Source organism: Gopherus flavomarginatus, chromosome 6 (genome assembly GCF_025201925.1).
Source record: "Gopherus flavomarginatus isolate rGopFla2 chromosome 6, rGopFla2.mat.asm, whole genome shotgun sequence".
NCBI lineage: Eukaryota > Metazoa > Chordata > Testudines > Testudinidae > Gopherus > Gopherus flavomarginatus.
In genome coordinates, this window is record NC_066622.1 from 73,195,519 (window position 1) to 73,207,930 (window position 12,412).

The window sequence follows — 12,412 nt, forward strand, 5'->3', positions numbered from 1 at the left end:
GTTGGGGAAAGGGGTGCAGTGGGAGGCCAGAGGGACTCAGGACAGGAATGCAATGTCAGGGAGGGGTGGGGGAAAGCAGTGCAGTGGGAGGCCAGAGGGACCCAGGGCGGCAGTGCAGTGTCAGGGCGGGGTGGGAGAAAGCGGTGCAGTGAGAGGCCAGAGGGACCCAGGGTGGCAGTGCAGTGTCAGGGCAGGGTGGGGGAAAGTGGTGCAGTGGAGGCCAGGGGGACCCAGGGCGGCAGTGCAGTGTCAGGGCAGAGAGGGGGATGAGGGGCCAGGAGGGCAGTGCAGTGTCTGGGCAGAGTGGGATCAGGGGGTCAGGACAGCGGTGCAGTGTCAGGACAGAGATGCACAGTGGTAGTTGCTGAGCACTGCGCTCCACTTAATCTCTTTGTTGAGCCGGGAAGCACGGGAGCCCCCAGCACAAAGCTGGACTGAGCCAGGATCGTCCCTGCCCGTCACTCAGGACAACATCCTCCTACGCACCTGGAAAGCACTGTTTGCACCCTGTGCCCGGCCCTCTGAGTGCCTATCTGCTGTGAGGAGACCCCTGGCAGAGTCTGGCTGCTAGGCAGGCTTGGGCCCCTGGCCAGAGAGGTGTGGGGCTGGTAAGAGGTGTGGGGTGCTGTTCGCTGAGCGATGTGTGTCTATACAGTCCAGGCAGGCCCTGGGGCTGGGCGCCCGGGCAGTGACCCCCAGAGAACAGCTGCACGGAGCACTGTTTACAAGTGAGTTTTATTAGAGTCCATCACAATTCATAGATGACAGGTAGGCGGGTGCTCTGGGCCCGGCTGGGCCTACCCCTCACCACACAGCTGGGAAAAGCTGGACGTCTGCGCGATCGCTGCCAGCGGCATCTCCGCTCCAGAGGTGGGGCTGGGCCACTCAGTTTCTGGGCTGCGCTGCTAGGGTCGCTGGGGGCACTGAGGTTCCCCCGGGCTGTCTGCTGGGGGGCTGCTGGGCAGCCTGTGTCGGTGGCCGTCTGGGAGTAGCAGGGAGCAGGACTCACTCGTCTCCGCAGTCCTGGGCTCTGTTCCTTTGCTTCTGAGAGTCCAAAGAGCCAGGCTAGAGGGTCAGTGCAGCCAGTGAGCCCCAGGGGGCTGTGCTGCTGGTTGAACTGGGCTGTGATGTCCTGCAGTGATGCTGCATTGTCCTGCACCTTTTCAGGGCTGGGGAGTGCAACCCCACTCTGGGCCACTTTCGCCCGTGCCCTCTGGGGCTTGTCAGGCTTGTTCTGGCTGTTCTGGCAAGGACATGGGAGCCCGCTGGACAGCGAGGATGGCTGAGCCAGCTGGCTAATGGACTGAACGTACTCATCCAGCCCAGCCAGGGGCTCCTCGGCCTGGGCGTGGCTCCCTCCCAAAAACAGCATCTCCCCCGTCTCGCTGATCGTAGGCAGGTGGGTCATGGAGATCAGCCGCCTGGCTCTCATGCTACAAAGACAGAGAGAGAGAATGAGGCACTGGCTGGTCACTGTCAGAATACCCCATCCCCGCCCCTGCTGTCACATCTGTTAATCTTTCCTCACTTCCCCCAGTGTAAATGCAGAGTCATTCCACTTACTCTGGATTTACACTGCTGCCCTGAGAGCAGGGTCAGGCCCAGTGACTGTGCATACCATAAACTGAAGTGACTCTTATATTCAGGAGATCCATAAATCCCAAGGCCAGAAAGGACCCGTGCGAAGATCTAGTCTGACCTCCTGTGGAACACAGGCTGGAGACCTGCCCCCCAATTATTCCTAGAGCAGAGTTTTTATGCAGAGAAACATCCAATCCTGATTTTAAAATTTTCAGAGATGGAGAATCCACCACAACCCTTGGTCAATTGTTCCGATGCCAAATGTAGCTGGCTTACCCGGCCACGCCAATGCGCAGACAGCCCCGCAGCTGGCCTTCATGAAATGCTCCCGTAATCCCAGATCCGGGCAACACGCTGTCCCGTCTATTGACTAGGACACAGAAACTCAATGAACCTGCTGCAGCCATGGATAGTGGATCTGGGAATTTCAGCTCAGGCAGCAGAGGCTCCTGCTTTCAGACTCAGGATGCCACTTTCAATGACCCACCAAGGAGGCTGCCACTCCCGCAGGGGCAGAAGAAACTAACTGCATGAAAAACACCTGAGGCAATAAATTCTCAGCCACAGTTGGAGCCAGATGCCAGTTTGAGCAGGCAGGTTTGTACAAACACACAGCACAGCCAGAAGAAGCTCAGCATCCACAAGGCTGAAGTCGGTAAACAACAAACTTGCTTTTCAGTCTGACGTGCAGTAGTGAAGTTGTTTGAATACAAAATGCCCATTCACCCAGACTGCCAGGGAAGGGTTAACTTGGGGCCTGCCTTCCCTGTCCAGCGAATCTGGTTCTTTTCCCCGTTCCGCAAAGGTGATTCTCCTGCCACTCAACAACCCTTACACAAAGCACAGAGAGCAAAGAATCCTTAGCCCTGTCAAACTGGGGGAGTCCTTCTGTAACTAAGGTGACCAGATGTCCCAATTTCATAGGAACAGTTCCGATATTTGGGGCTTTTTCTTACATAGGTGCCTATTACCCCCCAGTCCCATCCTGATTTTTCACACTTGCTGTCTGGTCACCCTATCTGTAACTCAGCTGGAGCTGAAGACAGCTTTGCCTCCTGTCAGTTGCAGCTGACAAAGGCGGGGCAGGACTCAAAGCAATCTAGGCTTTGGCAAAGCTGTTGCCCTTTCAAACTGGACAGTCTGGATCCCTGACTATACAGGCCAATTAGCAGCGAAGTAGACGGGCTTGTTCCCGTGCTGCAGAATGGTGTTCATTTGCCTGTAGATTTGCATCTGGAGCCAGACAGGCTAGGTGGCTATTTTCTTTTTGATTCAAACTCCACAATGCCTGGGTTTTCGATCTGGGCTGGATCGACACAGCTTGGCTTTTACTCCTCAGCCAGCTGAGCTGTTAAGATACAAAGCAATACGGTACTAAACGCTAATCCCTCGTTTTACTACCGCTGAGAAACCGCATCACGTTACCTTGTGTGTGCGAAGCTGCTGTCTTCCTAAGAAAAGAGGTTATAGTCTTTTAGCTGTGGAATGAAATCCTTGATACTCCCTCTGTTTGCTGTGAGGGGCAGAGAGTTTTGTTTACAAACCTGTGTGTTTGCTCGCATCCCAGTGTATTGCCTGGAGCAGTGTATTAAATCAAGGCCAGGATGTTGCTCAACAGCCCTGCTCCCTGCGCCTGAATTTATACCTTCCTGCCAGTGGCTATAACTCACTGCCAGCAGCTCCTAAAATAGAAACCACAGTGAACAAGGCGAACTCAGGAAAGCAGAGGGGCACGGTGTCCTCGGAGGAAAAACACAGGCTAGCAGAAGGAGGGGCCTGGGTAATTTCTGTGACCTTTCAGCAACTGTTTATCTTTCAGATTCATATCCCAGCAGCTTCAATTATTGTTGATTGAAGGGGTATTCACTTCGTGCTATGCCGTGGGGAGAGCTCAGGCAGTTTACTGCTCTTGGGCCCAGCTTTGGGCTGAGGCTGTGAGGTTTTTTAAGTGCACTATGGAAAAACTCCAGCCCCCAGTGGAAATCTATTTTTGCAAGGACCCAAGAGGCGACCGAAATAATCACAGCAGGCAGCATTGAAAAGACTCTGCCCCAGAGCATGTTGAGGGTTGAAATCTGCCCAGTTATTGCAAAGCATCTTCCCTGGAAAAGCCCATTTTGAGCAAAGCTGTTTTCGCAGTTGCTAATGTGCAAAGTTTCCCAATGGCCTGTGTGTTCGCGGCCAAGTTTCCAGTGTCATGAAATTCTGCAAAAAAAATCCCCAAATCTCCCAAGGCTTAAGGGGATGGGCCAATGGGCAAAATGAAACCCTGACAACTGGGAGCACAGGGAATGACCTGCCGTTGTACAGCGCTGGCACAGGGACCAGGGTTCAGGCGCCATACACCAGTCAGCTCTGGGGCAGCGGGGGAAAAAGAACTCTGAGGAAGGGAAATGGCACCAAGTTTTGGGGCCTTCCTGCAGTTTCAGAGTTACAAACGCAAACAGGAAAATCACTTTTTGAATGTAAAGGTGATGGAAAATCCCCAGCTGGTATCAATCAGTCATAGGTTCAGAGGAATCCCTGGGCTGGATCCCCAGCTGGTGTGAATGGACATCACTCCACTGGCATCCATGGGACAGATCCCCAGCTGATGTGAATGAGCATCACTCCATTGGAGTCCCTGGGCTGGATCCCCAGCTGGTGTGAATGAACATCGCTCCATTGGAGTCAGTGGGCCGTATCCCCAGCTGATGTGAATGAGCATTGCTCCATTGGAGTCAGTGGGCTGGATCCCCAGCTGGTGTGAATGGGCATCACTCCATTGGCATCCATGGGACAGATCCCCAGCTGGTGTGAATGGGCATTGCTCCATTGGAGTCCATGGGCTGAATTCCCAGCTGGTGTGAATGGGCAACGCTCTGTTGGAGTCAATAGCACTCCAGCACTTTACACCAGCTAGCAGTGGTTGAGGGTGAAGGGATGGTACCATGGAGGGGGACCCTCTCTCCAGGGCCTGATCCCCTCCGATGGGAATGTCACGGGGCTGCATAGCCAGCCAAGCGCTCACAGCCCCACTGTCCCCGTGCTTCATTGACAATAAATCGGGCTGGGTGATTTCATCCCTTAACAGATCTTGTGGTCGTTGGGCAGTTCACTCAAGGTCTGCCGTGCCAACTGTCTGTGCAGGGCTGAGGCGACCCACAGAGGGAACACGCACATACAGCCAAACATCTATCAACCTCTAACCGCAATAGCCAAACAGGGGCAGATTCCCAGCTGAGCCAGCCCTTTTCCAGAACAGGGCCACAGGGGGCAGCATGTGCCCAGTGCAGAGCCTGGCTCTGGGATCCATTCCGAGCTCTGCCACTGCCCTGCTGATCAGCCTTGGACCAGTCACTAGCAGTGCCATGCCTACACTTTTCCCTCTGTAGGAAGAGGTTAACGGAGCCTGAGGAACCAGAGCTGGAGTTGCCAAAATCCTTGCCCAAGGAGAGTGCTAGAGCCCCACCTGCTCCAGGCCTCCCTCCTCAGGCATGTGCCCAGCCCAGGCCTGCAAGGCAGTGGAGCAGCACAGGATGTCCTGGGGCTAGATGCATGTCTCCTTGGAGTGGCATCTCCAGCAGGGATAGGGGCCTGACAGCTGCTCTCAGCTCAATGCAGTGCTGGGGCTGGATGCCATGGGGCCCTCCCACTGGGATCTGGGTGTGGCTGTGGGTATGCTGCACTAGGAGCGGGCTGCAGAATGGTCAGAGATGGCAAAGGAGGCTGAATCTGACAGTGCAATCTGCATCGCGTTGAGCGGGTGGCCGGAGGAGTTCCTGATCCATCAGGCCCTGGTGGAAGCGGCTGGGGCTCCTGTGACCTGCTTGCACCAGGGCTGTGTGCACTCTGGACCCTAGGGCATAGCCAGGTTGGGATGCAGACAGGGAACTGGGAGGCCCCTGGCTTCTCCCTACAGATCACTTCCTGCATGCCCCCTGTCAGCCCCGCTATACGTGACTTTGGCCGCGTGGAGCTGTTCTCTGCATGGGCTGTGCCCCGGTCATGCTGCTTCGTCCCAGCCAAGTGCATGTGGAGCTGCAGGTGGAGCAGCGGGGGGAGCCCTTCCTCTGCGGAGCCACTGCCATGCTGCAGAGCACGTAGGGAGGCGTGGGCGGCTGGCCACCCCTCCCGTTTCCCCTCTGCCGAAGCTATTTTTGTCTCCTCTGGCAGTAGCCTAGGGAGAGGGCAAGCTGCAGCGGCCTGTCCTCCTGCAGATGCAAGGTGAGAACGAGAGAATCCGCCTCCCTGGCTCTGAGCCCTAGGAGGTGGAGGTGGCTGCTGGCACACATGGGTGAATGCCATGGCCAGGGGAGCGGGACGTGCTCGGGCATGGCCGAGCAGGCGCTGTGCTCCCAAAATGCAGGCTGCCACTGCCTGGGCACAGATCCTGCCATGCCCATCGGGCACAGAGCATGGGGCGTGAGTCTGCTCTCATGCATGCAGGGCCTAGTTCTGCTCTGACCCCACGGAACCCACTTCTACTCTAGCTCCCGTCAGCACCCACTCCACTGGAAACCCAGGAAGCTACCCCGGCTCCTGGCCACGTAACTGTGACCCAGCTCAGCCCTTGTGAGCCTGCATCTCCAGGGCCCTGCGCCATGTGCAGCCCTGGGCACCAGCACAGCATGAAATGCTTCTGCCTCGTGCCCGCCCGCCCTGCTGTAAATAGTGTGCAAGGCACAGGACAATAGATACCCCTTAACTCCCACTGGACGCATATAGCTCCTGGCAAGTGCTGAGCAGGGTTGGGCCATGCATGGGAGATTCCTACAGGAAAGGCCCCAATGCATCAGGGAGACTCCCCGAGGGCCAGTGCCCAGCATATTGCTTGTGGGTGCTGTGCTGAGGGAGGGGCTGACCTTCCCCGAGACAGGAGCTGGTGATGAGCACTTGTGGTCATCTAAGCTCTCCCGGCAGTCAGCAGGGGCATTACCCCCCATGCCCCAACCCCATTCCTACACAGCCCCTGACTGAAATTCCCATTGCAGTTTCAACTGGGTATGTTATTCTTCACTTCTTGCCCTAAACTGTGTTCCACCCTAGAGGTGGCTGCATCCCTCTCCCTGCCTTGTACATCTGTATAAGGGCTGCTTGGGCCACACAGGGAGTTCTTCAGGAATGGCTGTTCTGAATAGCTCCATGCGTGGATAAGCCCTTGGGTCCTGTGGGAGCAGGACACTCCCCTGGTGGGGGAGATAGCACATCAAAGGGTCAGGGCTGCAAAGAAAAGGCCTGCAGAGAAGGCAGGCGGAGTTCTCACTGGGTCAGTTGGGCAGCTGAGTGGGAACATTGTGGGGTGAACTCTTCCTTAGGGATGCCCAGACCCCTTGGCTCCCCCAGCTTAAGCTGGGGCTTCTAACCCGCCCACTCCCATCACTGTTCTGTTGTTTGTTCCAGGTGCGGATCCACAGCGTGAGGAGCTGGAAGGACCTGGGACGATGAGGCCATGGACCAAGCCTGATGGCAGTAAGCAGAGTCCAAGGCTGGGGACCCTGCCTGGCAGCTTCAGAAAGCACCCAGGGCCCGCTGGATGAGGGGGCTAGGCTAGCGCTGACCCAGAGACACTGGCTGCACGGGATGGCCCATGTGTCTGCTTCCACGTAACTCCTCTGGATGATCTGGAGGGAGCACAGGGCTCTCCACAGCCCCACTCAGCCTGGCAGTTCTGCAGTGCTGGGCAGGATGTGCTTGGCCGATCACTCCTGCTCTCCCTGAGCACAGAACGGGTGTGTCTGGCTGCCCTAGGGAGGCAGCTGAGGCTGGGGCCCATTGTCACTTGGCTGCATGCCAAGGCACAGTCAGGGCTGTGGGACTCGCAGCTGATGCAGAGGAGGTGACGCTGCCCAGCACCACAGGCTGCCTATGAGCTAGTGCTGGCTGCCAAGGTAACAGAGGGCAGGATCCAGAGCTGTGAAGAAGGAACTGCCCATCCCAGGTGGTAGCCCATAATCGCAGGCCCCCTCTTCTGTGAGCAGCTCTGTAGTGCCTGGTGGGACAGTCGCCCCAGTGAGGCCCCCTGCACGGAGACATATGAGCTGAGATGTGGGCCAGCTGGGACTGTTGATGGGAGTGTATGTGGGGCTGGTGAGACGTCCCCGCATGTGGAGGCTCTGAGGCTGTCTCTTGGCTGGGCCCCCTGCAGCATGGTCTTGCTGACACACAACCTGGCCTGGCTAGAGGTGGCTCACGCTGACACTGGCAGGAAGTGTGGGCACTGTTCTCTGCCAGCCAATGAGCCCCCAATGTGCCCTCTTCCCTGCTCAGCACGTGCCAGGGGCCAGGGCCCCACACATTGGAGACATCCTGTCAACACCTCCGGAGTAGGAGCCCTTGCTCTGCTGAGCCTAGGGCTGGGCTGTTACAGGGCTGTCACTCTAAAGCCTCACCAAGCAATCTGGCTCCCGGGCCAGGACCTTGGTGTCCAGCCTGGAGCTGAATAAACAGTCCTGGTGCTCTCCTTGAACAGGCAGTGCCACGGCGAAGAGGAGACCCCGCTCCTGCTGTGGCTGACGGCAACGTGAGAGCCCTGATCCGGTGCCAGGCGCACAGAGCCAGGGAGCCACAGAGGGTGAAACCACACAGATTTGCTATCAATGGCCACTTCTCCAACCGCAGGGTCACTGCAGCGGCTCAGGGCTTGGGGTGACCAGGGGACCTGGAAACAGTGCGTAGCTCAGTGGAAGCTACTTGGCTGGCTGCCAGGGCAGCGGTTTGGCAGCAAGAGTGGAAAGCTCTTGTTCCATCTGTGTGACAGGGAGGGCCGGCTAGGGCCGGGTATGGGGCCAGCTGCTTCTGTCCCACATGGGTGGTGGTGCCTCGCTTAGCTCACAGGCAGAGGCCTTAGCTGGTTCTGGAACTGACAGAGTTAGAGGTCTAACTGACAGAGCTGAGTGTGTGCGTGTGTGTGTGCATGCACGTGTGGTATTCCTCTGTATGTATGTGTGTGTTTGTGTGCACGCACATGCTTGTGGTACTCTGTGTGTGTGTGTGTGTGTGTGTGTGTGTGTGTGTGTGTGTGTGTGTGTGTGTAGTACTCCTCAGTGTGTGTCTGCATGTCTACATGTGCGGTACTTCTGTGTGTGTGCACGCACGTGCGGGGTTCTCCTCTGTGTGTGTGTGTGTGTGCACACTTGTGGTATTCCTTTGTGTGTGTATGCATGGGTGTACATGCAGTACTCGTCTGTGTGTGTGAGCTTGCAGGTATGTGTGCACTGGTGTGATTGGGTGTATTTGGGTTGGGGAGTCCCCTGAGCAGCTTCAGGGAGCTGGGGTTCAGGTATTTTACCCTCACTGCCAATACACTGTTATGCTTATAAGAAGCACACTGAATCTTTTTGAAGGGGATAAGGCAATATGCCACGTTTATTGAGAGTACAATTTAAGCATTAAAATCAGCATATGCTTCTATTCACACAGACCAAAAGGTTCTGCAGTTGGATCTTATAGTTATCAGTCCTTAGTGTTGCTCGGTCAGTTCCAGTGGCCAGCTGAAACTGCACACGAGGGAGGGGAGCTGGGCCTCTCTCAAACGCGTTTGAATCTCCGATGTTGATGCAGAACGAACCCCAAATCCCATAGCAATACACCCTTCTTTTATAGTAGTAAGTTCCCATACAAGCCTATGGACTTTGCTGTATGACACTGCAGCTGTTAATCACAGGGTATTCAAGTTTCAGAGTGGTAGCCATGTTAGTCTGTATCAGCAAAAACAACGAGAAGTCCTTGTGGCACCTTAGAAACTAACAAATTTATTTAGGCATAAGCTTTCATGGGCTAAAACCCACTTCATCAGATGCATAGAGTGGAAAATACAGTAGGGAGGTATAACTACACAGCATATGAAAAGATGGGAGTTGCCTTACCAAGTGGGGGGTCAATGCTAACGAGCCAATTCAATTAAGGTGGAAGTGGGCTATTCTCAATAGTTGACAAGAAGGGGTGGAAATCACTTTTGTAGTGCTAATGAGGCCAATGTAATCAAGGTGAGCCCATTTCAAACAGTTGACAAGAAGGTGTGAGTATCAGCAGGTGGAAATTAGTTTTCATAGGCCACGTCCAGACTAGGAATTAAAATCGATTTTAGATACGCAACTTCAGCTACGTGAATAACGTAGCTGAAGTCGAATTTCTAAAATCGAGGTACTCACCAGTCTGAACGGCGCTGCATCGATGTCCGCGGCTCTCCGTGTCGATTCCGGAACTCCGTTCGGATTGATGGAGTTCCGGAATCGATGTAAGTGCGCTCGGGGATCGATACACCGCGTCCAGACTAGACGCGATATATCGATCCCCGAGCAATCGATTTTAACCCGCCGATGCCGCGGGTTAGTCTGGACGAGGGCATAGTGATCCTTCCACACACAGTCTTTATTCAGGCCTAATTTGATGGTGTCAAGTTTGCAAATTAATTCCAGTTCTGCAATTTCTCATTGGAGTCTGTTTCTGAAGTTTTTTTTGTTGAAGAATTGCCATTTTTAAGTCTGTTATTGAGTGTCCAGGGAGGCTGAAGTGTTCTCCTACTAGTTTTTGAATGTTACAACTCTTGATGTCTGATTTGTGTTGATGTATTTTTTTGTGTAGATACTGTCTGGTTTGGTCAATGTACATGGCAGAGGGGCATTGCTGGCACATGGTGACATATATCACATTGGTAGATGTCCAGGTGAAAGAGCTCCTGATGGTGTTGCTGATGTGGTTAGGTCCTATGATGGTGTCCCTTGAATAGATATGTGGACAGAGTTGGCACCAGGCTTTGGTTCCTGGATTAGTGTTTTTGTTTTGTGGTGTGTAGTTGCTGGTGAGTATTTGCTTCAGGTTGGCAGACTGTCTGTAAGCAAGGACTGGCCTGTCTCCCAAGGTCTGTGAGAGTGAGGGATCGTCTTTCAGGATAGGTTGGAGATCCTTGATGATGCATTGGAGAGGTTTTAGTTAGGGGCTCTGGGTGGCAGCTAGTGGTGTTCTGTTACTTTCTTTGTTGGGCCTGTTCTGTATCTGTGACTTCTGGGTATCCGTTTGGCTCTGCCGGTCTGTTTCTTCAGTTCACCAGGTGGGCATTGTAGTTTTAAGAACACTTGATGGAGATCCTGTAGGTGTTTGTCTCTGTCTGAGGGATTGGAGCAAATGCAGTTGTATTTTAGAGCTTGGCAGTTGACAGTGGATCGTGTGATGTGGTCTGGATGAAAGCTGGAGGCATGTAGGTAAGTATAGCGGTCAGTAGTTTCCAGTATAAGCTGGTGTTTATGTTACCATCGCTTATTTGCACTGTAGTGTCTAGGAAGTGGATGTCTTGTGTGGACTGGTCCAGGCTGAGGTTGATGGTGGGGTGGAAATTGTTGAAATCCTGGTGGAATTCCCCCAGGGCCTCCTTCCCATGGGTCCAGAAGATGACGATGTCATCAATGTAGCGCAAGTAGAGTAGGAGTGTTAGGGGATGAGAGCTGAGGAAGCGTTGTTCTAAGTCAGCCATAAAAAATGTTGGCATGCTGTGGGGCCATGCAGGTACCCATAGCAGTGCCACTGACTTGAAGGTATACATTGTCCCCAAATGTGAAATAGTTGTGGATGAGGACAAAGTCACAAAGTTCAGCCACCAGGTTTGCCATGACATTATCGGGGATACTGCTCCTGACAGCTTGTAGTCCATCTTTATGTGGAATGTTGGTGTAGAGAAGTTCTAATTCCATAGTGGCTTGGATGGTGTTTTCTGGAAGATCACCAAATGATTGTAATTTCCTCAGGAAGTCAGTGGTGTCTCGAGGATAGTTGGGAATGCTAGTAGCATAGGGCCTGAGGAGACAGTCTACATAGCCAGACAATCCTGCTGTCAGGGTGCCAATGCCTGTGATGATGGAGCATCCAGGATTCCCAGGTTTATGGATCTTGGACAGAAGATAGAATATCCATGGTCAGGGCTCTAGAGGTGTGTCTGTGTAGATTTGTTCCTGTGCTTCTTCAGGGAGTTTCTTGAGCAGATGGTGCAGTTTCTTTTGGTAACCCTCAGTGGGATCAGAGGGTAATGGCCTGTAGAATGTGGTGTCAGAGAGTTGCCGGGCAGCCTTTTGTTAATACTCTAACCTATTCATGATGACGACATTACCTCGTCAGCCTTTTTGATTATGATGTCAGAGTTGTTCCTGAGGCTGTGGATGGCGTTGTGTTCTGCACGACTGAGATCATGGGGCAAGTGAAGGCAACTCCCATCTTTTCATATGCTGTGTATTTATACCTCCCTACTCTATTTTCCACTCCATGCATCTGATGAAGTGGGTTTTAGCCCATGAAAGCTTATGCCCAAATAAACGTGTTCTTCTCTAAGATGCCACAATAACTCCTCAAGGTATTCAAGGTTGTTCTTAATCAGTATTATTTTGAGTTGTTACCAGGAAGTTTGCAGCTGTTTTTTATCTCATCCCTCTGGGGGGAATGAGATAGCTCAGCAGTTTGAGCATTAGCCTGTTAAACCTAGGGTTGTGAGTTCAATCCTTGAGGGGGCCATTGGGGGATTAGTCCAGCTTTGAGCAGGGGGTTGGACTAGATGATCTTAAGGTTCCCTTCCAACCCTAATAATCTATGATTCTGGCTCAACTCTTCATCTTGTCCCTGGGATGTATGCCTTTGCTTTAGGATCATGGATCTGCTATCCAGATGATTCTGATAAGAAAGTTGAACTTGATTCCTCCACCCCCCTCTTGACCATCTGGCCCCACTGTCTCTTCTCAGTTACTCACACATGAAATAGTAAATAAGGCAGTAATTACAGCCAAAAAACTTTTTATCTTTCTAAGAACAATCATTAACACAATCAGCAAAGAATAAACTCAGAACAATTTCTTCTAACTAATTCAAA

The 12,412-nt window shown here is 53.4% G+C and overlaps 1 protein-coding gene across 2 annotated transcripts; it reads right to left on the reverse strand.

Moving 5' to 3' along the window:
- Positions 1-458: 458 nt before the first annotated feature.
- DEPP1 (DEPP autophagy regulator 1) lies at positions 459-3,265 on the reverse strand. 2 transcript variants are annotated; one of them, XM_050960340.1, is made up of 2 exons: positions 3,126-3,265; positions 459-1,433 (listed from the first exon to the last, which is right to left on the reverse strand). In XM_050960340.1, exon 2 carries the CDS (start codon positions 1,430-1,432, stop codon positions 749-751), a length of 684 nt encoding a protein of 227 aa, XP_050816297.1. In that variant the 5' UTR covers position 1,433; positions 3,126-3,265; the 3' UTR covers positions 459-748. The 2 variants fall into 2 exon arrangements, with proteins under 2 accessions (XP_050816297.1, XP_050816296.1); XM_050960339.1 differs by having other exon boundaries at positions 3,007-3,262.
- Between the last annotated feature and the right edge of the window lie 9,147 nt (positions 3,266-12,412).

Bases quoted from the DNA above. Each gene is read 5' to 3' on its own strand.
- DEPP1 (XM_050960340.1), bottom strand. From the start codon at position 1,432: ATGAGAGCCAGGCGGCTGATCTCCATGACCCACCTGCCTACGATCAGC.